The 23,930-nt window shown below is 46.9% G+C and overlaps 1 protein-coding gene across 1 annotated transcript; it reads left to right on the top strand.

Moving 5' to 3' along the window:
* Positions 1–7,832: 7,832 nt before the first annotated feature.
* On the top strand, positions 7,833–23,280 carry IRF4 (interferon regulatory factor 4). The gene is made up of 9 exons (XM_014872372.2): positions 7,833–7,951; positions 9,495–9,789; positions 10,267–10,453; positions 11,189–11,277; positions 11,842–11,983; positions 13,721–13,828; positions 15,132–15,485; positions 19,384–19,496; positions 21,441–23,280. The coding sequence occupies exons 2-9, from the start codon at positions 9,586–9,588 to the stop codon at positions 21,582–21,584; spliced, it is 1,341 nt and encodes a 446-aa protein (XP_014727858.1). The 5' UTR covers positions 7,833–7,951; positions 9,495–9,585; the 3' UTR covers positions 21,585–23,280.
* The last annotated feature ends 650 nt before the right edge of the window (positions 23,281–23,930 follow it).

Here is a 23,930-nt window from a genome sequence, read left to right on the forward strand (position 1 = left end):
CCATGATGGGTCTGAGGTGCTGCAATAAAACCAGAGGCAGGGTATGCATAACATCTTGCTGGGACCAGTAGCCCATGGTGCCTTCCCGCTCAGTCACAGCCAAAATTGCATTTGCTATAAACACAACAGACAGCTGGGTTTTTAAGGGCCAGTGTATTTATTGACCCAATCCACAGCAAAAGGAAAAAAAAAAAAAAAAAAGAATTATGTAACAAAATGAGTAATGCTGAGTGGGTGAGGGAATTTCTTGATGTTTTCTAGCATGCAGCTACCTTCAGCAGAAGTGTGTGTGGCTAAGCTTTCATCACTGACAATGTGAAAAAATTATTTTGCTTCAAAAGGGAAGCATTCTCCCATGCTAGTAAGTCACCCTTCAGAGCATCCTTCCTGTTCATGCTAACCATGAGTAGCCATGCATGCAAAGATCTCTTCTTTTTTCACCACTAAAAAAGAGCAACCTAGTACAAAAGTCAATGAAAGAGGCCATCCAGGCAGCATCAGCTGTCAACAGTCACTGCAGCTGTTCAATCCTCAGAAGGCATCGTGGGCCTGCATCAACTGTCAGGCAAAATTAAGAGAATATTCAGAATTTTCCTGAGATAGAGTGAAATAAAGCCACGCAGGTCATGTATCTAATAAGGGGAGTATTTCCCATGACACTGGAAGGAAAGCAGCTATTCCTTGCCACTGAGAACTTCCCCCTCTACTTTTGCAAATCTGCCCCTTTGCCAATCTGACCACCTCTGGTGGTCCCAGATGCTGTTCCCTTGATGAGACAGTTGTGGATACAGCACTACACTTACCATGGCCCTTCCTTTTCCAATGACACCGAAAGCTGCTGTGATCTGGGTTGGAGAGAGATGGGACGAGATATAATAGTGTATCATTACTCTAATTTCACATCTTCATTGTTCCAGGACACATTTCCTAAAGCAGCCAAGTCTCTTTTTCTGAAGTGGCCACAACGTCACAGTGCTGTAAAGTTTCCTTCTGTCTTCTGACAACATTTCAACTCTTGTGCATTTCTCCTCACATTTAGTGGGTTTATCCTTCATCACCCAGGATGAAAAATGTGCCAAAGCTGCTTTAGGCTGAAAGATGCTGACATCCCAGGAGAGAGGGGTTACTTTGAGCTTGTCAAGTGCTCTCCATGCTCTCATTCCCTCTCATTTCTCAAGGTACCGACATCAAGGACTGTAACACAAATGTCCCAGTTGTCACAGGACTGCAGAAGGATGAATTTCCCCCTGCAGGATGTTGCACTAAAGCCCCTGCCCAGGACAGCTGGCCAGTGGAGTGCTTTGTGGGGCCTGCTGATGCAAGGGCTGGAGCTGAAAACACTGAGCAGCCAGTGGCTCATCTGGTGTTGTGCTGTAAAGTGGTTTTTGGTTGGATTTGCTGTTTCATGTTTTTGAAAACTTTTAGAAAGCCTTCACCAGTTTATGTGCTAGACTGATCATTGATAGCAGGAGAAATTCTGACTTGCTACCCTCCATTCTTGCCCGCCACTAAAATCCTTGTTTACAAAGACTTGTTTCCTTTTAAATCATTCTCCTGCACATCTAATAAGGCCGACCTGCTTCATTTCAAAGTGAAATACCACAGTACATTCATTTAGGGCTTGATTGCTCATTCCCTGTAGATCACAGCCAAACTCACATTGCACCCCTGTGAATGATGAGCCAGGTCTCTTCTCAACAGAAAAATGTAGGCACGATATTTTTGTTGCTGTCTAAAGAAGAGAATAGATAAATGGGTTTTCTTTTTTCGTTAAATACTTTAGATTGTAGCCCTTCTTGCTCACTAAGTATTTTTCGTTTGGGGCTCTGGGTTCCTCTTTTGTCTATCAGAAAGAAGAATGTAACAAACTGCTAGACCATCACCACCTCCTTCTCACAACGATCTGCATGTCATCACCATCTGCTCAGTAAATCTGGGTTGGGGATTTACCCCTGGCTAATCAAGACAGGATGAAACCAAATTAATGCTTGAAATTGTGAAGCTCCTTCCACAGTGTTGTATGTGCCCTAAGTGTGCCACTGGCAATCCTCCCAGTTTCTTTAAAGCAGGGAAATCTATGACCTTTGTGGAACTTCCCAAAGCTCCCTTTCACCTGAGTTTTCTCTATCATTTAAATTCCTGTTTTGCACTGCTTTTCAGAAAGATGCTCCAGTTCAAAAGGACAGAAACTTCAGATAGTTTTAAATTTAATGGACATTGTAGTAGACAGTAGGAGCAGAATGGATGATACATATGCAGTATATATCTTGTTGGTCTTTGAATATTCAGTGCTTAGGTTTTAGTGAGTTTTCTTGTTGTGCCACCCTAATCCCTCCCCTCTCCAAGTAATTTTCTTTTTTAACAGGGCTCCTTGCAGCTCACTTCCTTGAAAGTGGAACCTCAACCCCAAAATATACAAAACCAAGCTGATCTTTTGAACCCAGGAAATCATGTGGGTTTGAACTTAGACAAAAACGAACCCAAGCACATTGCTTACATTGGCTGGTGTGAAAGCTGGCAACAACTGGTTAAAGTGAAAAGTATTTAAAGTGGTCGTATATGCAGCCTCCCTTCCCCTGGGCATGGGGGTCTCACAGCGTCCCAGGGTGTCCAGCACTTGGAGTGCCATCCAGCCACCGACTCTTGACAAGCTCAGAATGTGCCAGGAATCAAACACTGTGTCAGCCACATAGTGCTCAGTGCTCCCCAATTCCCTGGAAACTCACTTGCTCCTTGATGGAGGAGTGGATTTAAGACAGTGATCCCGGGGGTGTCCCAAGCAAGGCACGCAGGTGACAGCATCCCTGTCACCAGTTCTACACTTGTCCCACAACAGTCAGCCTGGCCCTCTCCTTGTGTGTCCCACCGTTTGGAAACGAACTCCGAACACAGAATGTTTCCAAGGTAGGAATTCAGCCTTTACCTTGTTCTTTGCTGTAATAAATCATGTTTAGATCAGGTACCACCTCTGGAGCAGTCCTACTTCTCCACTATGGTGAGAGTCCATCCCTAGCTTGGCCTAACTTCTGGGATCAAATCGCAGTAAGGGTTTTTTTGTCAGTGCTTGTTGTATTTGGGATGTCTTTGAGTGCAGTCTGTAAACTGCCTTTATGGGAAATACTCTCAGGACACAACATAGTTGAGGAAATTTGGTCAGGTGGGCTGATGGTCTGAAGTTCTTACCTGTCACTCCATCTTTTTACTGCCAAAAAAGGAGACTGGATATGAAAAAAGATAAATTCTATAATTTGGACTTGCCTTTTCCACTGGATGAAGGGTAACAGAGGTTCCCAGGTGGCAGTGAGCTGGACCTGTTACTCCAGGGAATAGAGAACACATGGCCATGCTGAGCCTTACATCACTCTCAGGGGACCATGATTCCCTTGCTTCCATGCTAGCAGTCCTGGGCAGTCCTTGGTAGCTGCCCTGCAGAGATGAAAGTTTCAGATTATCTGAGTTAAGGGAGAGGTTGCTCTCAACAGCTCCTGGCCTGCATCAAGTGCTTTCCTTATTTTTTTAATTTGAAAACTACTTTGTATAGTTTTTTTCTTTTTTTTTCTCTTCAGATTCATGATGGGTGCTTGCTGATGAAAGTAGCTGGAATACCATAGATTGAAATGCTTTCAGGAGATGGGTAGCCTCCTTCCTTGAGGAACAAGAAGTTCATAAAATTTTTGCTGAGGTGAAAATGTCAACCCAGGGCTTCCAAGCTCTTGGCCTGACATCTGGGTACTGGGGAAGGGCATCACGCTGCTTGTGTGCCACATCGTTTGGATGTGCTTGCCAACTTTTTCTCTCCAAAGGAAAGCCACAGAACAGCATTTTTATGTGATGTTAATTTGCAGATTTTACTAAAATATAGGTTTTGCAGTTAATGTATCATCTTATCTTGCAGTGGACACGGCCAGTGCTAGGTTAACAGTTGCACTTGCTGATTTTAAAGGGCTTTTCCAACATAACTGAATCCATGATTCTGCAATGACTCAGAAGTGAGGACATGGTGGAGGGCTCTTTCAGTCCCGTGCACAGGCTGATGTACAGAGGCATGAAAGCAGCCTAATGGGAATTGGTTTGAAACATTCTTGGCTATGAAACAAGGGGAAGTACAGGAAAAGAAAATAAAACATCCACTAAATCCACCTAAAATAATGTCAACTGGGCTGTAACACTCTTCTGCTTCAAACACATAGCTATGCTTGCCAGTTTGCTTTATTTCTAGTAGTTTAAAATGTCTCTGCAATTAGTATTATGGAAAATATATGACTGACTAATACTGTTTTAAGCGTTGCTATTTTAAATGGAGGAACTGCAAATACCCTTCCAAAATGAGAAGGCAGCTCTTATGTCAGCAGAAGTTGAAGTTAGTACAACAGAAGACATGTAAAATTGTTTGTTGTTTTTGTTTGAATCATGTTAGACTGCTTACAGAGCAGGTGCTTTGCTAGAATAAATCAAAGTAATCAGAAATCTGCCCCAAATTTCCACAGTGTCTCTGAATTAATTCAGTTACATTCACACATCCACAGACATCTTTCTGATGTATTAATGACTTCTAAACTCAACCCCATGCCTCAAAGCTGTTGATGGAAGCATGGTGTTGGGAGGCTTTAACAGTGCCTCTGTTTCAGTCTGAGCTGTGCTGCTGCTTTGGGCAGTGGAGGACATCATTTCATAGGGACTTGCAACCAGGGATTGACAAGGACTTCTGAGGGATGAAAAACCCATGGTAGAAACCTGTGCCACCAGCAACCTCCATCTCAGGAAATGGGTTTTGGGATGGCTAAAGGTGTAGACAGGTAGCTGTGGGCTTTCCAAAAACACTTTTAGGGGATTAATGCACTTCTGATAATGCTTTCACCAATGTAATTTGTCAAGGGCTTCTGCACAAGGTTTGCTGGGTTCCTGAACAGCCCTGGTCAGGGTCTTCACTTGAAAGGAGAGCTGGGGAAGGAGCTCGCTTGCTGCCACACTCCTGCTCACTGGTGGGTCTACTCTGGGCTGCAGCCAGAGTGCAGAGGGCCAGACCTTTCCTGGGCACTGGGACCTGCCCCCATGGGCACACTCCCAGCAGAGCCACGCACAGATGGAATCCAGGGCAGCCAGGGCAACGCTCCCACCCCAGGGTGGAGCAGTGCCAGGGAATGGGCACCCCTCACTCCCCTCTGCAGGTTCCTCTTCTGCACCGTGGAACTCCCCTGTGCTGATGCCCGAGGGGATTTCATGTCTCTGGTGCCGGCAGAGCCCCTGAACAAGCCACAGTCCTCAAAAGGTCTCTGGTGCCAGACTGATTGTCCCTGGCATACCTCTAACAGGTCCTCCTGGCTTAGGGACTGAGTTCACCCACTGGTATTTTAGGGAGACAGGAGAGCCTTTGAACCCAGAAGGAAAACCTTCATGAAGGAAAGGAGGAGTAAACTCCTGCATGCTTTCCCCATGGCTCAGCACTGCCCCTTTCTGTAGGGACCCACTTCAGAGAGCCCTTGGCAGCTGCTTTGAAATGATGTCTGTCTGTCTTTGCTTTTGTACCTTGTGTGCAATTCCCAGGTGAGTCAGCTGGGACTTCAGAGGGGTTTGGTGAAAGCAGAAGCCATCTTTCTGTGTGCTGAGGGCTTGTGAGTGACTGTTGAGAAGAAACAGTCACTTTTCCTGGCATGCCTTTAGTCAGTGTGACCTTAAGAGTGTGAAAAACAGGGGGCCCGGTGGTGACTGCCGTGGTTAAACAGCAGCAAGAGCATTTTCGCAAGAGGACTTCAGTCATTAACTCAGAAAACTTCCATGAAGGCAGCAGGGCTTTTGGGCAAGGTTTGAAGAGTCAGGCACTCGCAACGGTGTGGAAAACACCAGAAATGGATGAACAGGCTGTGAGGAGCTGAGGTCGGTCAGTTTGTGTCACTAGCAAGTCTGGTTAGGGAGGAATTGTCTCTTAGGATATGCAAAAAGCACCCAGTGATGCAGCATTTAATGGGGACACCACAGTTGTGTTATTGATCAGAGCTTTCTACTTTGCAGACCAAAATGGTGGTCCCACATATTTTTGCCATCTTAAATGGAAATGAGTGATGTCCAGAAACACTGAGTAACGAAGTCAGCAAAGCTAATGAGATTACAATGTCTTACTCATGAGAAGACTGATTTGCAAAGGCCGAGTGTGCATGTAGGGGTCTGGCTTTAATCATCTCCTCTAACATTTAGGCAACTGGAGATAGTTTTGTAATAGAGTTCTTGCTCCACAAAGCAAGCAACCACTCAGCCAGGTAATTTCCTACATATGTACTCTCTGGGGATTTTATGACTGACTTTATCTTCTCTTAACACGCAACTTACCTACCTCTCCATCTATACATGGATTTCTTTGGACAAGAGCAACTATTTTTTTTTTTAATATTCTCCAGTATTTGAGAAAGAAGGTTTTATTTTTCTCCTGAAGGGTTTGACCTAGTGCAGATCCAATCTGCATGTTTCACCTTGGTCCCGATTTTGCTGGTTTAAAAACCACAAAAGAGAAGACCTGAGAAGTGTTCCTTTTACAGTGATATATTTCAAGATGGTTTCATACTTAGTGAAATTACAGCTGGCACCCTGAGTACCACACAGTCTTAACCCTACAAATTGGAATTGGATTTTTAGAAAGTCTTTCAGATGCCTTTTGGTAAAGCTGTGGTTACTTGTCTTGATTTATGGCAGCAGTCACTTCCAATCTCAAATATATATTCCAGTGTTCCAAAGGTATCTTGGCTCACAGCTGAAAGGATCTCATACTGGCCCTGCCAATGCTTTTTTTAGAGGATGGATGGTGTGTTACAAACCCAATACCTGAAAACGCCTGCGCTTCTCCAGTCTCCTTCCAAACCTGGCGATTACATTTAAATTTCAGAAGATGGCGTTGAAGATTTGCAATTAATATCCTAAACCTCCGGCGCAGAGTGGTGACAGATTCTGTGACCTGAGACGTTGCAGCAAGAGAGGATGTGGATGGAAGTGCGCTGGGGACGTTAGAGCAGAACAACACCAGAGTGTCGTGGCACAGCACACGTGCTCGAAACCCGAAAGGCGGCAAGAGAGTCTTTCATGCAAGCCCGGAGCTCGCTCCTTCATCCCCCAGCTCCCACCACGTTAGGGCAGGAGGCTCTGAAGGCAGGAGAGCGAGTGGGTTCCAGCCCTCAAGACGGGCTTTGGGGAGGCAGCATCCCCTGGGCTCAGCGGGGCGGGAGCCGCTCCCGGCGGAGCTGGCGGCTGTTCCTGCTCCCGATGCTGCCGCCCCGTCGGGAATCGCTGCCTCCAGGATCGGCGCTGCTGCTGCCCCCCCACCTTGCCCCCCACTTCACACCTTCCGGGCTGCAAAACGCCGTGCAGGCTGGACGGGGAGAGCCCGAACCCCGGGGGCAGAGGAGGCGGGTGTGTGTCTCGTTCCACTCCGCGATCCCGGCTCTGTGGCCCGAGCAAAGAGGGGTTGGGTGGCAGAGGGTGCCGGCCGGGGGCACCGACCCCGGGCACGGCGTGGGCGGGAGGGCGGATGGCCCCGCGTCTCCCCGAGCATCCCGGGGGCCCGGCCGGCGCCGTCTAGAACGATTCTGGTGGGTGTAGCGAGCTGGGTCTTTACAGTAAAAGCCGCCCGGCTCTCACTGGTAGGAGTTTCCCGGGCTATTTATGTATGTTAGTCTGTCTGTACAGATTAAAAAATCCCAGCCCAGCGGGGACGCAGAGGGCGCCGGGCTGCACGCCCTCCCGCCCGCAGCATGTTTACCAGCAATGGGGATGTGTCACTGCCTCAGATGTTTTCCAGCTCCCCTACGCCAGCTCCACCCCCGGGCCCGCCTCCCCCCCGCCCGGCAAGACTCCCTCCATCATATAAAGAAACTTCCCGGTGCCGTCGGCCCAGTCGCTCCGCGCCCCGTCTCAGCAGCCGCCCGGCAGCCGGCGGCCCCTGCCCGCTCCCAGCGCCGCGACAGAGGTAAGGGGGGCGGCCGGGACCCCGGGACCCCCGGCCCCGCCGGGCACAGCGCTCCCGCCGCGGCACCGGCGGGTCGGGCAGGGAGGCGGGGCGGGCGGTGTGGGCGCCTCGGCTTCCCCCGGTCGGGGCTTCTCCTCTGGCTGTCTGCACCTGAGCGAGCCCTTTGCCTTTTTAATTTTTTTCCTTTTATTTTTCTCCCCTCGTTCTATTTTCCCCTTAATTTAAAGCAAAAGAAATAATACCCGTTATCTGCTCCTGAGGTAAAGGCGCGCACCGGCCCCCAGCCCGGCTTGTTCCCGCTGTCATCGGGAGGGTCGCGGGAACGCGTAGGAGGGATCCGCTTCGTGCACAGGGGAAGGGGGGGAAAGTGACTTTTTTGAGGTCTTCGCACGCACTCCTACGAGCTCCGAGCTGGGGAGCCGAACGCGCCCCATCCCCCCAGACGCACCATGTGCAAGGGAGATGCCGGGGACCGGGTTTGGTGTTCGGAGGATGCTGCCTCTGCGGAGGGGTGTAAGGGGTGCTAAGCGGTGCTGCCCATCTGCCCACAGCAGTGTGCGCCTGTCTGGCAAGGGGCTCGGGAAGGCTCCCCGTGGGTAGAGGCAAAGATTCTTGGGTGAGGAATCGCTTAATTTTGTTGAATGTAATAGGGCGGTGGAGTGGGAACCCTCCAAACTAAGCATTTTCCAGATGGGTGAGTCAAACCTGACGCCAGGTCCCCATCACTGGTGCCTGTGTCCTGGCTTTTGCACCCTCCCAGCGGGCGCCCATGCCTGCGGAGCCGCGCCGCTCTCCGTGCGCGCCCGCGCCTCTGCGCGCAGCTACGGGGCTCTGTGTGGTGGGCTGCAAGCTCCCACGTCCCTGGGCACATAAGTGCCCTTATGCCGGGCTCTGTGGGTTGCTGTCGTTCCACTTTTAGGTATATGCAGTGTATAGATTTGAATGTTGCTATGTGTGCGTGCTGGGAGCAGTTGGAGGGGTAGATATGTATAGGACATCATGTGTTCAAGTGCGTCTTGCTGAAGTGAGCTTGTGAAAGCTGCTGTGGTGTTATAGATAGATGCCATATAAACCACTACTGCATGTGAAGCCCTCCGAATCGTGTGTGTGATATGTATAATATCACATATGTGCACAATCATATGCGAATATATTTTAATGCAATTTTTTCCCCTTTTGGTTGAAAAGCAAACCCTTAGTTGAACTCCCAGCAGGACAAGGGAGTTGTGCCTTAAGTCACTTACAGTAAAAATTTCAACGACCCGTGTCTGTTCATGTGAAACAGTATGGGGACAGGGGGAAGTCTGTCAAAGTCTGCAGCACAGGCAGTGCCTGGGGAGGGCTGTGGGGGGCTGTGCCCGGTTTCCTGAGGCTCTGTACCGTGTTTCCCGGGGCCCCCAGGGCCTCCCTGCGTGCCGTGGCTGCTGTTTGGTGTGGTGTGTGTGGCATCAGGGGCTGGGCACCGCTGGTGCAGACTTAGCCGAGCACTTGACCTGTGGGTTTGCCTCTCCCCACATCCTGCCCATTTCCTCCTCCTCCACAGCCTCCCAGAGAGCTGGTGCTTGGACGTGTGTGAAGAGGTCAGCTTGGTGGGGCACCCCAAAACCCCCCGCCCAACCTGTGACACGAGTGGCATGAACTTGGAGCTGGGCGAGTGCGGGATGAACTCAGTGAGCTGTGGCAATGGGAAACTCCGCCAGTGGCTGATCGACCAGATAGACAGCGGCAAGTACCCGGGGCTGGTGTGGGAGAACGACGAGAAGAGCATCTTCCGCATCCCCTGGAAGCACGCTGGCAAGCAGGACTACAACCGGGAGGAGGACGCCGCCCTCTTCAAGGTAAGGCTCAGCCTGGGCTTGGGCTTGTGGAACACTGGCAGGGCAGGAGGGATGCCCCTCACCATCTCATCCTTGCCACCTGCCTCTGCAGGCTGCTTCTGCTGGTTGGCTGCTGCCAGACGCTGCCTGGCTGGTGGCGCTGGCTGTGCCCTGGTGTCCCTGTGTTTGCGGGACAGCCCATCCTTCCACAATTCTCTGTGTGGAGCTAAATGCATCTGGGACCACAGCACATCTGTTTCCACATTCATTCCCCTTTCTTATGCCCACTAAACTGTTTTTTGTACCTTACCATGCTGCTTTTTTAAAGCCTAAACCCGTAGGGAGTAAATTCATGAACAGTTCATGCACATGTAAGCACACACACATGTGCTGTTTCAAGCATTGTGTCTTGTACTTGATTCTTTTTTCCTTTTTTTTTTCTTTTTTTTTTTTCTTTTCTCATTTTCCTGCTCTTTTGATTATCTGAAATGTTTCCAGGCTTGGGCTCTTTTTAAAGGAAAGTTCAGAGAGGGCATTGATAAACCCGATCCCCCTACCTGGAAGACAAGATTAAGGTGTGCTTTGAACAAGAGCAATGACTTTGAAGAACTGGTGGAGAGAAGCCAGCTGGACATCTCAGATCCCTATAAAGTATACAGAATAGTGCCAGAAGGAGCTAAAAAAGGTAAAGCATCTCAAATTCCCTGTGTAACAGAATGTGAATAAGTCTCATTGCAAGCATATGAGGACTGAAGTGTGCTTTTCTGGAATGGCCCTGCAGCCTTTTAAAGTCTTTTAAGGAACCAAAATGAGGCCTCAAGTGCAGCTTGTTCTGGTGACTTGAGAGGCTGCATCTGCAGGGAGGACTGCTGGCGTTTGAGCAGGAGCACTGAAAGAGAGCCCCTGCAGGAAGATGCAGACAGGCGCCTGCACATCACTGGAGGAATTGCTCTTTTAGCTGGAGCCTCCCTGCCAGTTTGGTGTAGTGAGAGCCAAGCAGGCACCTCAAGGGACAGGCAAAAAAAAAAAAAAATTGCATGCTGGATCTAGGTTCTGAATACAGGGAAGAGCAATTTTGGGGCAGACAGTAGGTAACTGCCTTGGGGGGAAAGAGCTGGGAGTGAGGAATGCCTAGCCTGTAGCCTCCAGGGCAGGGGCAGGGCAGTGCCTGCTCTCCAAGAAGGCCCTGATGCCAAGGGCTTGGCATCCATTGTGCACTGTGCTGTGGGGCACTGCAGAGCCCAGTGGGACAGACTGCTTCCCAGAGCTGACTGCAAGGGGGGCCAGGGAATCCAGTGGGTGCTAGAAGACATTTTGGTCTTCTCTCTGTTCAGTGGCAGGTTGTATGGATTTGTGCCGATTTCAGATTTCCTTAAGATGTGGTTGTCATAATTTATTTTCATCCCTCTGGTGAACACAGGTGCAAAACAGATCAGCATGGAGGAACAACCATTAATGATGAACCATCCCTTTCCAATAGCATCTCCTTACACTGCACTACCATCCCAGGTATGGCATTAGTTGAGTGTTTTGCTTGGTGCCTCTACACTGAACAGCACAATTTCCATGCTCTGTGCTATGTCTGTCCTTGCTGTTAGGGCTCTCAGGTTCTCCCTGTGAAGAAACCTCATTATGAAAACTGAGAAATTGAGAAGCAACTTTTCTAATGTCAGATGAGGCCACAGGGCAATTGATTTCCCTTGGTGTTGTTTATCCCAGAGTAATAGCTCTTTTCTGTTGGACGACAGTTCCTAGTGCACTGCCATTCTGTTGATGCCAGAATGCAAGCACCCAATGAAGCCTTGTTCTTTCAAGCAGACATTTACCAGCAGTGCTTTGACTGCCTTTTGTTATTCCACTCCGCTTATTATTTACACCAGTGGTGAGAAACTCGTTTGAAAGCCTCATTGGTGGTGGTGGTGGCCAAGTGCCATCCGCATCGCCCGGGCACAGCTCAGACCTCCATGGGCTTTGGCAGGGAAAATCAAGGAGCTGAGATGAGAGAGCTGATGCAACGCATAGCATTAGTTCTGACAGCTGCCTGCTAAAAGAATACCTCGTTAAATTGAATAGGTACCGAACTACATGGTGCCCCATGAACGGAACTGGAGGGAGTTTGCCCCGGAGCAGCCACATCCTGACATTCCCTACCAGTGCGCCAGCGTCCCCTTCGCCTCTCGCGGTCATCACTGGCAAGGGCCCGGCTGTGAAAACGGTAAGACACCTCTGTTTAGGGCTGCTTGCTGAGCCTGGCCACCTGGAGGAACCTCAGATTCCAGGCTTGTTTTCTGTGGCTTTGATTGGAATTGACAGATGTGGATGGAGAGGAGTGCTGGGTTCCCTTGAAAGGGAGCCACCTTGGTCCTGGCTCTTGCATTCACTGCCACTGTATGTGTGATGTGTTGGCTGTGCAGTTCTCTGCACTGATAGAAATCAGCTCCCTAAAGTCCTCAGCTGTCTCAAAACCCCTGAGCAATAAAGAAGGCAACCAACCCTCACAAAAACCCCAAAAGGGAACAATATGTTTTTTAGCTTTTCTCTCTGATTTTGGACTTTGTGAGGCATACACCAGTGAGGTTTTCCCTCCAGCCTTGTGGGTTAGACTGGCATTATTCTCCCTAAGGGAAAGCTGGAATTATTACTTTTATTTTAGTGCTGTGGCAGTGGGACAACTTGTCATGGATTGACAATCTCTTGGGGCTGGTACAGCAGAAACAGAATAAAGAGATGTTTCCTTCCCCAAAGATCTCACAGTACCAGAGCCCAACACAATCATGGCTTTCCAAACTCTGCATCTGTAGGAAAAAGCCCAAATTGTAAAAATTGGCAGTGTTGAATCCTGCAGGGAATAAAACATAAGAGAAGGGGAACTGTGTACTGTAGACCCTTGCAGGGTAACTCACCTGAGGATGCAGACATCTGCTTTGTGAGGAGAAGCAGGTGGTTCAGAAGGGCAGGAGAGGATAGGAGGCAAGAAAAGACCTCTGGAGTAGGTGCTCTATTTTCAGAGGACAGCACTCTCCCGGTTTTGATGCAGAGAAATCTTTGGATCTGCTAAAAAGTAAATACTGCACTGCAACTTTTGCTGGCAGTATATTGGAATTACTAGGCAGAATGCTTTGCTTTTAGTTGTGTTGTTTGCTAATAAAAAAATCAAGGTAGCAAGCAGAATGAGCTCTGCCCCGAAGTACATCCTCTGCAGCACTTACATGCATTTGGATACTTTGCTGAATTTGTAGGCAGTTTCTCACTGGGCTCTAAAATGGATCAAGAGATGGTGGGTATTTTTTATCCCTATTGCTCCAGCTTCTGATTGTGTTGGGTCCTGCCACTGGGAAAGGTAATGTGTGCTTGTCTGCAAGTCACTTGCATCATCCTCCAAAGACTTTTATTGACATTAAGAAACAGAGGAAAAACATCAGTTGTCCATGGTATAATCCACTTACTGAAAGGCATCTGTTGGAAAAGTTTAATACTAGTTCTGCTAATAAAACCCTAATAATCTGCTGCTGCACATTTTTCTTTACCTGGATTTAAACGGTGTTAATCCCAGCTTTATTGTTATACCCATCATTAGTATCTTTTTTGGAAATATGAATTGTTTTATGCAAGTGACTTTTAAGACCACTGTAGTCTCGTTAAAAATGTAAATTATTTCTCTAATGGAATAACATGTTAAGCAAGGAAAAGGACTAGGGGGAATATAGAAAGGCTAAGGGACTATTTCATGCAGACCCAAATGAAAATATAGTCCAGGTAACATCTGGAATGATTGGTAGAGTTGGCCTACCTGGAGGAATTGGGAAGTAGGACCTTTTTAAGAAGAAGGGGAAAGAGAGAGAGAGTTCCTGTTGGGGGCCAGGAAAACTCGTTTTTGCATTGCTGTGATCTCTGCCCTAGCTTTTCTTTTAGGATTTAGGCCTCTGTCACTGACTTTTGTTTGTGAAAACAGGTTGTCAGGTGACAGGAACCTTTTATGCTTGTGCTCCTCCTGAGTCCCAGACTCCTGGCATCCCGATTGAGCCAAGCATAAGGTCTGGTGAAGCCCTCGCTCTGTCAGGTAAGGTCCATAATCCCCAGGCTTCCTGGGGAGCTTGACAAGAGTCTCCCACTTCTGACTTGCCCAGGCACCATCTCTCCTTTTAGATGAAAGGAAAAAAGGAAAAAGAAACCTCTTTAATGAATGAATTTGGTGTATGGTTGTAAGTCTGTTTTCCAGGATACTTAAGTGCTTCCAGCCCCAGCTCCAAGGGATGGAGGTGGTTAAAGCTAATGGAAGTGCTTTGCTGGATTGTGGTATTAGTGCTGGGTTGCTTTGGTGAGACACCAAATCAGGATTTCCCAGGGGAGTTTGCCAGTTTAAGAGTGTCAGTGACTTAAGGCTCAGGTTGTCATTTGGCAGGAGCCTCCCAGTAAAAATTGATGCTGCCTGAGTACCTTGTAGTGCTTCTGTTGGTGCCATCTGGCTTTGCTCTGCTTTGTTATTCCTGGTGGAAAAAAAAAAAAAGAAAAGAGACATTCAGGAAAGAAAAGGGAAGTTACTTCAGGTTTGCAGATCTCTGGATGCTGGGGAACTTTCTGAGTAATTCTGGGAAAAGGTGTGGGAATGTGCTTTTCACTGAAATAATGGATAGACCTGTAAAGTGATACTTGGTGGATTTCTTAAGTGGGATTGTTCTCTTGTGTCAGGATCAGTGTGTGTGTCTTTGTGTATGCGAACATCTATTGTACACACATGTATATACTATATATATATATATTTATATTTTCAGTGCTGTGTGAATTCATAGGAGTCAGCCAAGTGGGCCAAATGGCATTTGAAAGCAAGACAGGTGATTTTTGGGTACTCCAGCCCTGTTGGAGCTGGAGCCAGCAGTTGCTTCCCTCCAGGCAGCTGAGTGCAAGTTTGCAGGTCCCCTGTGCAGAAGCCTTTTCTATGCAAAGCCTGGAGGGAAACTAACAGCTACTTCCTTGTTAAATCTGAGGAAGTGTACTGAACTGGTGGGTTTAATTGTGACGTGAACTTGGAAAATGTGACCAACATCAACTTCTTCTGTGCAGATTTTTCCTCTTAAATGGAAATGTGATGTTTGGGGTATTTTAGTTCCTACCAAATTCCCACGCATCAGTAGCCCCTTTAATAAGATGAGAGAACATTAATGCTACTGTGCCTAAAAAATTTTAGTATATCTATTATTTTAATTTTTTTTACTAATCTGAGCTTCTGTGTGGTGCTGACCACTGGGATCAGAAATCTTATGCAAACTTGTCTCTTGGCCTTAGCACAGACCTGAAACATCAAACATCCATACTAATGTATCACAGTGATTGTTTTTTGTTTGTCTGTTTGTTTCTCCTTGTAGACTGTCGACTCCACATCTGCTTATATTACCGTGAAATACTGGTGAAGGAGGTGACAACTTCCAGTCCTGAAGGCTGTAGGATATCCCATGGCCAAAGCTACGAGGTCAGCAGCCTGGACCAAGTTATCTTCCCTTATCCAGAGGATAATGGCCAGAGGAAGAACATAGAAAAACTACTGAACCACCTGGAACGAGGAGTGATTCTATGGATGGCACCTGATGGCCTCTATGCTAAGAGACTTTGCCAAAGCAGGATCTACTGGGATGGGCCTCTGGCGCTCTGCAGTGACCGACCCAACAAGCTGGAGAGGGACCAAACATGCAAGCTCTTTGATACTCAGCAGTTTTTAGCAGGTAATTCCCACTATGGCTTTGATACCCTTTTGGAAATGTCACCTGGTCACTGTCCACATCAGCTTTTATCTGAGTGCTCTTTTCATTAAAGTGAGAATTGCCTCTTGATAATTCTGGGCAAATGCAGCCAAGGGGTACTAGAATCCTGAGTAATCCTATAAATTTCTGTGCTCTGTGCACATTCAATGCCCCTGCACAGACCAGCAGGAGTCAACTGGGGCTCAGCTGGTGACACCCAATCCCTCACATTTCTATACAAAACATAAGGAGGAACCTAGCAAAATAGTTTTTTTCCCATAAATTGACATAGAAAACTGGATCCTTATCTTGGATTTACTAGTCTAAGTCCTGGATAGGTCTGTGGTCTGCACCTGCACTCCTCTCAGCTTGACCCAGAGCAAGCCTGAGGTCTTGTGCAGAGTATACAAATTTCAGTAGCAAGCCTTCTTTTCAGTCTATGCCAGTGTCTAAAAGATATCTAGGAATTCAAAAGGATTTAACGAGCTCTGTAATTTCGGGATTGCCTAACATTCTGAGCAAGGAGGTGCATACCTCACCAGAGCTCTCAGGAAGGGTCTCCTTTTGCACAAGGCAGTGCAGAAGGAGCAGGGGAGCACTTTAGGACAGTGTTTTCTCCTTCCAGCCTGTGAAGGGAAGGGGCAAAGCTTCAACCCCACTTCCCAGCACACCTGAACAGTTAGAGAGGAGAGCTGTCCACCCAGAGGAACTGGTGGGAGATGGTCACTGTTCCAGAGGACACCTTGGGCAGCAGGAATTGACATTGGTCCCTTTTTGATATTTCTGGCATCACTTAGAGGTGAACTAAGTGGCTATGATTTGGTGTGTTTTCTTACTAGAACAGGGCATTAGCACTGGCATGACACTCTCAGGGGAATAATGCCTTGCAAAATTTAGAAAACCCCAACAAACTAAATCCAAATCATCAGCTTTAGCTTACTTTATATTCCAAGGCTGATACACTCTCTTAGAGAAACAGCCAAGAAAAAAATGCATTTAAAGAGAGAAATCTTATATAGATGTGAGAATTGACAGTTAAAAAGGGGAATTTGAGGTCAGGTGTTGGGCTGGGCTTCAATCACATGCTAATTTAAAAATGTATAATTCTGTGCCTGGTGATGGTTTTGGAAATCCCTTTCCCTTTTCTCAGGTGGTTTTTTAGACGTGCTCTGGGTTCTTCCAAATGGTTGACAGGACATCTCTTTTTAGACACCTAACCCCAAAGATAAGCTCAAGCAATAGTTATTTTTCACCCCTCCTAAATTACTTATGCACCAGTGCCTGTGCAAACCCAAGTGTGTGGTTGCAGTCACAGTCTGTGGAGTGTGCAAAGTGAGTTTTTGCATGTGATGATGCTCAGTGAAGTTTGTAAGTGACTTGTCATGGCCCTGTCACATCTGTGTGTTAATTGAACGTGCTGAGGTCCCGACCTGCAAGCAAGCTCAGGGATTCCCCCATGCTGGGAATCTGGGACTTTCCTGGGAAGAGAGGCAGGAGATCTCTGCCAGGAGGGGGAATCATGAACAGCAGAGAAAGGGACAGATGCAGAACTGCTATGAACCAACCACAGGGAAACCACTGAGGAGCTGAACCCTAAAATGCAAACTGCACTGGAGCAGTCTCAGCCTCTGCTGCTGAGAAAATAAAATGGGGCAATAAATCAGAAACCAGGGGAATGGTCTCTGTGGAGAGAGATAAATGCACTGTAATTGTTGTAAATTGGGCTGGGTGGAGAGTAGGAGAACAGAGGAAGAGAGTTTGGAGTATGAAGGTGGCAGCCAGAGAATGGTTGGTGGACAGAAGGAGTGGCAGCTGGAGTATCAGGAGATGGGAAAGGTTTGAGGAGGCACATGGGGAGCCCTTTGGTATTGGATGATGCACTTGGGCCTGGAAAGGAAGATGGAGTAAGTGGAAGGTTTTGGAGAAGCTCAGGGCTGACCTTCAACCATGATCATCCTGGTGGTGGGAAAGAAAGGATTTTCTTCTCCAGGTCTGTGCTATAGGCACTCCCACAGGTGTTCAGGATTTGGAGAATTGCTGAGGCCAAGTAAAACAAGGGAAAGAGGAAGTTGAAAGAAGTTTCACATTAGCAATGTGGCTGGATTGCCTTGGGTGGATTGTCCTTCTCTGTCCTGTAGCACACAGAGGGAAGCAGAGTCCTATGGAAAATAGCTCTTCTTTTTTGCCTTATCCCTAGAGAGTTCATGGCACTCTTCAGGGGTTTTGGGGACACTTCGGGGAAAGCTACACTTTACTCCATGTTCTAGGTGAGCTGCCCATTGTTTTACTTGTTTTACTGGCCCTCTCAGTTAGACTGGTAGTCCAAGCCAGGGTTGGGATGCTGTTGGGTAGTCACTGAATCCACACCTTGATCTGAAAAGCTTGCAGTTAGAGTAGGAATGGCAGGGGTGTATTCTGGGAAAAGATGCATTTGTCATGTCAAGTCCAAAGGCTCTCCTTTCCCTCTCCAGCAGGAAGGGTGCTTCATTATAATGCATTTGCTTTAATATTAATTGCAGCTTTTTCCAGAGAGCATGAACAGGGTTCAAAATTAAAATGGAATATTTACCTATCAGCTGTGTAGAAACACAGCACTTAACACATGCTTTAGCAAGGATATTGTGTTAGATGGCATTTTCTCTTTCCTGGACAGAAATGCAGCATCAAAAACACAGCATTTGGTCCACAACACTGGAGATTTTGGTCCGAGTGGAAGTACTTTATAAAGGCCTCCCCTGCTACTTTTCATAGGGGAGACTGGCTATTAGAATAATAATATAATTTGATCATTTCACTTTGCACAAGATTATGGGTTAGCAAAGATAGTGCAGGGGCACAGAAAGCACAAAAAGCTCTTTTGCTGGTTCAGTACGTAGCTGAAGTAGGGCCCTTCTCCTTTCCTTACCTCAGTGTCCTGCACTGGGCACAGTCATGGCAGTGGCTCTGTGACAGCCTGGCTCTACCTGGCAATATTTTGTGTTTCTGGCACTACCAAGCCATTGGTTTCAGTGCTGCTCTTGTGTATCTGCTTGAATAGTTCCCAGCTACCAGTAGTGTCTGCTCCAGGGGTTCTGCTGTCAGGGTCCCTTAGAAGTGCTAATTAGAAGACATCTTGGTTTGTGCATATGAAATAAATTGTGAGACAAAGCAAACAGAAAAGTTGCAGTGTTGTAACTAGGTCTCCCTGATCCAAGGGAAAGTCTCCAAACTCGGTGTCTTCTGCTTACCTTTTGTCTTTTTCCTGACCTCTCTCATCATCCTCTGGAGTTACTTTATCTTCTCCACTGTTCTCCAGGGTCATCCACAAAGTCTGTCTTACTGGCCTGTACTGGTTTTGACTGGAGCAGGGTTAATTTTTTTCGTAGTGGTCCACGTGGTGCTAAGGTTTGGGTTTGTGACCTAAACAGTGCTGATAACACAGGGACAATTTAGCTGATGTTGAACAGTGCAAGCACAATGTCAAGGCTTTCTCTGTGTCTCACTCTGCCCTCGCAGGCTGCAGTTTGGGATGGACAAGAGTCTGGGAAGGGCAGCTGACCCCAGCTGAGGGATACTGCATTCCATATGACCTTGTGTTCTGCAGTAAAACAGGGCATGAGGGAATTTGCCAGAGGTTGCTGTTGCTTGGGCACTGGCTGTGTGTAGGTCAGCTGGTCATGAGTGATTGCTTTTTCCATCTTTTGTTTTTCTTTGTTTTGTCTTCTTTGTTTGTTTCTTTTTTACCCATTAAACTGTTTTTATCTCAACCCAGATTTTTTTTCCTTTTGCCATTCTGTTTTTCTATCCCATGCTGGTGGTGGGAGTGAGTGAATGAGTAACTGTGGGGTGCTTGCCTGTCTCCCATGATCATTCCACAGCATGGTACTTTCTCTCTTCCCAGAGCTGCAAGCCTTTGCTCACCACGGACGTCCGCTGCCGAGATACCAGGTCGCTCTGTGCTTTGGGGAGGAATTTCCAGATCCACAGAGGCAGAGGAAACTAATTACAGCCCATGTAAGTAGGATTTCTGCCTTACCTAAAACAAGCACACTCCTTGGAGGATATGAATTTGCCAGTCAGGCTTTTGTGCCTCATGTAGATTATGAGAGAGGTAGTAAATTGTTGAAAATGCAGCACTTTCCAGAACAGGGTTTAATCCCCAGGTCTGCCAAGGACTGACTGGTAGCCCTCAGTAGAGCAGAGCAGCTAATTTTCCCTTTCTGTAGAGCATAAATGTCATTTGTGATCTGTTGCAAATCCCATCTAAAGCTGAAATGTATCTGAAATGGGCTGTGTTCTCACCAGCAGCCCGGTTGTGCAGCTCCTTGGGATGCCTGGCCAGTGCAGGATGTGGTGCTTTTGCACCCACTGCACCTGAAGCTGCTCCAGAATCCCAGCCTGCATCTCAAGGACCTCAGCCCTTAATGGGGGATGCAGGAGCTGCCTGTGCAGCTTCAGGGTTCAGTAGCTGTCAGGCTCATGGACTGACTCACCTCAGTTCACACACACTCAAAGCTGCTGTTTCGGGATGCTCTCTGAGAGAGGGTGATGGTGGAGACTGAGATCCGGTACTTTCTGAATTGGCTGTATTGGCCCATAAAACCACAAGAGAGGTGGTTGTGCTCACATTAGTGGCAGGGCTTAGCTTTCTGCATCCTTGAGAATAAAACTGGTGTCTCTTGTAAAGTTTTCAAAAGCCCGTTCAGTTGCAGGACAGATCCCAAGTCAGACTTCTGCCACAAGCTATGGCCTCTCCTTAGGCTGAGTAGCTTTTGTGCTGCCACACTGCTGCCTAGCAGGTCTCTGAAGTGGAAGTTGAGAAGCTCACAAATCCATCCTGAGCTGTGCAATGACTAGTTAGAGATGGTTGCTCATCCCTAACTCTCCTTCAACTCTTTTCCATTCCTATTTTGGCTTTCTAGCTTTCCATCTCTGCTTTGTAGCATCCTTTCTCCAGCCCCCTTATCCATCTCTTGTCCTGGAATCTCCTCTGTGAGCCTGTACCTCCTGCTCTTTCCAGGGCTTTGCTTCCCCTTTTGCCAATTGCTCAATCTGCTCATCCTCTCGATCTCTCTGGGATTCTACCATCCCACCAAACAGTTATTCAATGGAAGCTGCTTGGGGCACCTGTCTCACTGCCTCCCCATCTCCACCATGGCATTTATTTCCTCCAAAACTGTTACTGTGTCTTTTAATATGGAGGGATTGGCTGACCCTCAGGAGAGGGTTGTGGAGAAGTGTCATCAAGTCTGTCCTTCACTGAGAGTAAGGAGAGCTTCAGGTGTTTGTTCTCAGTGTACAGCTCAAATATTCACAGTCAGAGCCCAAAGACCTGAGAGGGAGTGGTGGTTTCTGAAGAGACAGAAGTGAAGACAGTGTTAACTCATACAAATCCCACTTGGTGGTTGAACAAATTCCTCATCAGAGCTTGAATGAACAGAAACAAGAGTAACCTCGATGTTAAGTTGAAATCTGACTTCAGACACAGTCATTTGGTGACATACCTCAGCCTACCTGATGACTCCAACATTTCAGGTTAAGTCTTCAAAGTACTTTTGCAGTGCAGACAAGACTTTTTGGCGTGTTCAACATGTAGTTAAACACCTTGAGTGGCTGTGGGCATGTGTGTCCTGCAGGCATTGCTCACATCCCAGGGCTGGTTAAGGGACTGCAGTTTTTCATACATTATTTGTGTCACTGCTACAGTCCCTTCTAATGAAGGTTATAAAGGTAAGGAGTGTGTGCAGGTAGTGAAGCACTTGGCAGCAGAGCTAGGCTAGGCTAAGCAAAACCTAGTTTAGTTCACAGATTAGTGAAACCACTGAAATTGTGTTCCTGTTCTGGTAAGCAGAACTGTTCTGTCCCATCTTGTTTCTAGCTTAAAACCACCCTGAATAACTAAGATGAGGAGCGTGAAGTTTTGCCACATGTCTGATTAACATTTTGTCTGTTCTTAAGGTTGAACCAATGTTTGCCAGGCAGCTGTATTACTTTGCTCAACAAAACAGTGGACATCTGCTGAGAGGCTATGATTTACCAGAACTTGTGACTAGTCCAGAGGATTATCACAGATCTATTCGCCATTCCTCTATTCAAGAGTAAGAACCTCAGAAAGAGTGGTTTTAAAGGCACTGTAAAGATTGTGCAGAGTGGAAGAGCAGATCTGGGTCACGATTTGGAGATCCACAATCCCAGCTGGATGTGTTCAGGGGTTCAATGATAGGAAAGTGAACAACTAGGACAGCTCTATTGTACAATAAAAATGACGAGTCTTCAACATTTGGATGCTACGTCTCACATAGGGTTCCACTGTCGCTGAGAATTAACTCGAAACTGACAAAATGATTGCTGTGTTTACGTTTGCTTAATGTTCTCCTTGGCTTTTGAGGACTGATCCTTACCGAAGACTTAAATCCAGAGTTTACACTGTTACCTTTTGCAGGGCTATTTATTTTGGATTACTGATCTCAGGGAAAGTACATAAATTTGCGGTGTTCCCAATTTGAAACTGTAGCTACTGTAGATGGGTAGCAAACGTAGATGGTTTATTGAGAATAGCTAATACATGTAAGTGGTTATAAATTTAGATTCATAAGTGTGATGCCTATTTTCTTGTATAGAATATTTCAGTGTATTTTTTGAAAACAATGCAGTTCTTCAGAGACATATTTTTTTAATGCCTGACTGACACTTGTCCTGACAATTAATTTTGTTGCTGCCATTGTTGTTATTGGATTAGCTTTCATGAAAGCAGTTTCTAAAGTGATGCATTTATGGTACTGTGTTAAGGAAAGTGACCGTTCAACTCATATTACGTGGATTAACCACTAAAATTTTAGAGTCCCAAAGAGCAAGTTTAGAAATAAATTGTATTCTTCTTGTAATTGTAAGCTACTGTGCATGCATTATACATACATATATATGTGTATGTATGTATGCATTAGAATGAAGTTGGCAGACCTTGCAAATAGCACAGAAATGGTCTAGCTACCCCTTTTTGATGTCACATGCACAAGCCAGGTTAAAATAACCACCACCTCTGACTTAACACAGAGCCAACCCTGCTGTTTGTGTGCACTTGCAGCTTTCTTCCAGTGGTACTGAAGTGAATGTGAAGGCAGAGCTCAAGGAGAGCAGCATTTGGCCTCCTGTACTAAGACAGTCAAGGAAATACTTGTTTGAATGGTTGCAGAATTTGATGCAGTTTGCAGCTTTCAGTGGTAGGGTGCTGTTAGAAAGACAAAGAGAAGAGGTCTGTTGGGTGTGTGTGCCAATGAAGTTTCCTTGCTGGCAGTCAGACCATGTGATCTTTGCAGCTTTCACTCCAGAACATGACGCCCTGTGCTTAGCAGGCATACTTCACTTGACTTCCTAAATGAGGAAGAAAAAACGGTACTTGGTCTGGCAGCAGACTTGTGTCTTAGGGACTTTGAATTTATACATCTTAAAGATGCATACTCTTTTGGGATATATTATCCCCCTCCTTCTCCACAGTGCCAAGCAGAATGAACAGATCATTTCTACTTTGTTACTTGAAGGATTTTTTTTTCCTGGCTTAAAGATTTTTGTAGGGGAGACCTCTTTCTTAGACATGAAAAGCAATGCTCTAGATGACCATCTGAGCTTCGCATGTGCTTTTGTCCTGCGCATACATTTTACTGAAAGGGACTTCTGTGTTCAAATTTAACTGGTACAATACAAATATTTGATGTGTTTTTCACTCTTTTCTAGTGGTTGTTGCTTCATATGCTCATTGCTTCAGCTCAAGTCTTAGAATAAAGTTCTATTTCCCTACCAACTCGGTGCGTATGTGTTGTTTTCAGTAGTGGGACAAATCTAATGCCTGTGGTTCTGCACTGTGAACCTGGCCAGTGGTGCTGGCTGTCTATGGGGAACTCTGTTCTGAGCCAAAAGTGCAGAAAAAGGTCAAAAGGTAAGGATTTTTGTTTACAGAAATGTCTGCAACATTAGCCACAGGTAGCAGAAAAAGGGAAAATGGGGAGGTTCCCCTTCGGCTGTTGGTTTCCAGGTCCGTGGACAGTGCAGCAGAGCCCTGCAGCTGGGGATCTGGTGCTGCCATGCTCTGCCCCTGCCCCTCTAGGGCTTCTGGGGCTCGGGACTGGGCTGGTACTCTCCTGCCCAGCACAGCATGTGGGGATTCTCCGACTGCCACTTCGTTCCTGGTTATTAGAGCTTCCAGTGCACTTTAAAGTGAGTAAAGCTAGGAAAGGGTGAAAAGGAGGATGGTAAAGTGAACTAAAGTAGTGAAGTTGCAAATAGGAGAGAATTTACAGGTAGCCTCTCTTTGTTGGAACTCAGAGTCCTGAGAGGGGTTTTTGGGTGCAGGAGCTTACAGAGCAAGCAAGGTGTGAAATGCAGTTACGGGATCTGTGAAGCGTCTGAAGATGGGGGGAGAGTATTTTCTCTTTTTGTGCAGACTCCTATTGA

Source organism: Sturnus vulgaris, chromosome 1 (genome assembly GCF_052056855.1).
Source record: "Sturnus vulgaris isolate bStuVul1 chromosome 1, bStuVul1.hap1, whole genome shotgun sequence".
In the NCBI taxonomy this organism is placed as follows: Eukaryota; Metazoa; Chordata; class Aves; order Passeriformes; family Sturnidae; genus Sturnus; species Sturnus vulgaris.

Bases quoted from the DNA above. Each gene is read 5' to 3' on its own strand.
- IRF4 (XM_014872372.2), top strand. From the start codon at position 9,586: ATGAACTTGGAGCTGGGCGAGTGCGGGATGAACTCAGTGAGCTGTGGC. The intron at 13,829-15,131 runs GTAAGGTCCATA...TTCTCCTTGTAG, and splicing joins TGAAGCCCTCGCTCTGTCAG to ACTGTCGACTCCACATCTGC. The intron at 19,497-21,440 runs GTAAGTAGGATT...TCTGTTCTTAAG, and splicing joins GGAAACTAATTACAGCCCAT to GTTGAACCAATGTTTGCCAG.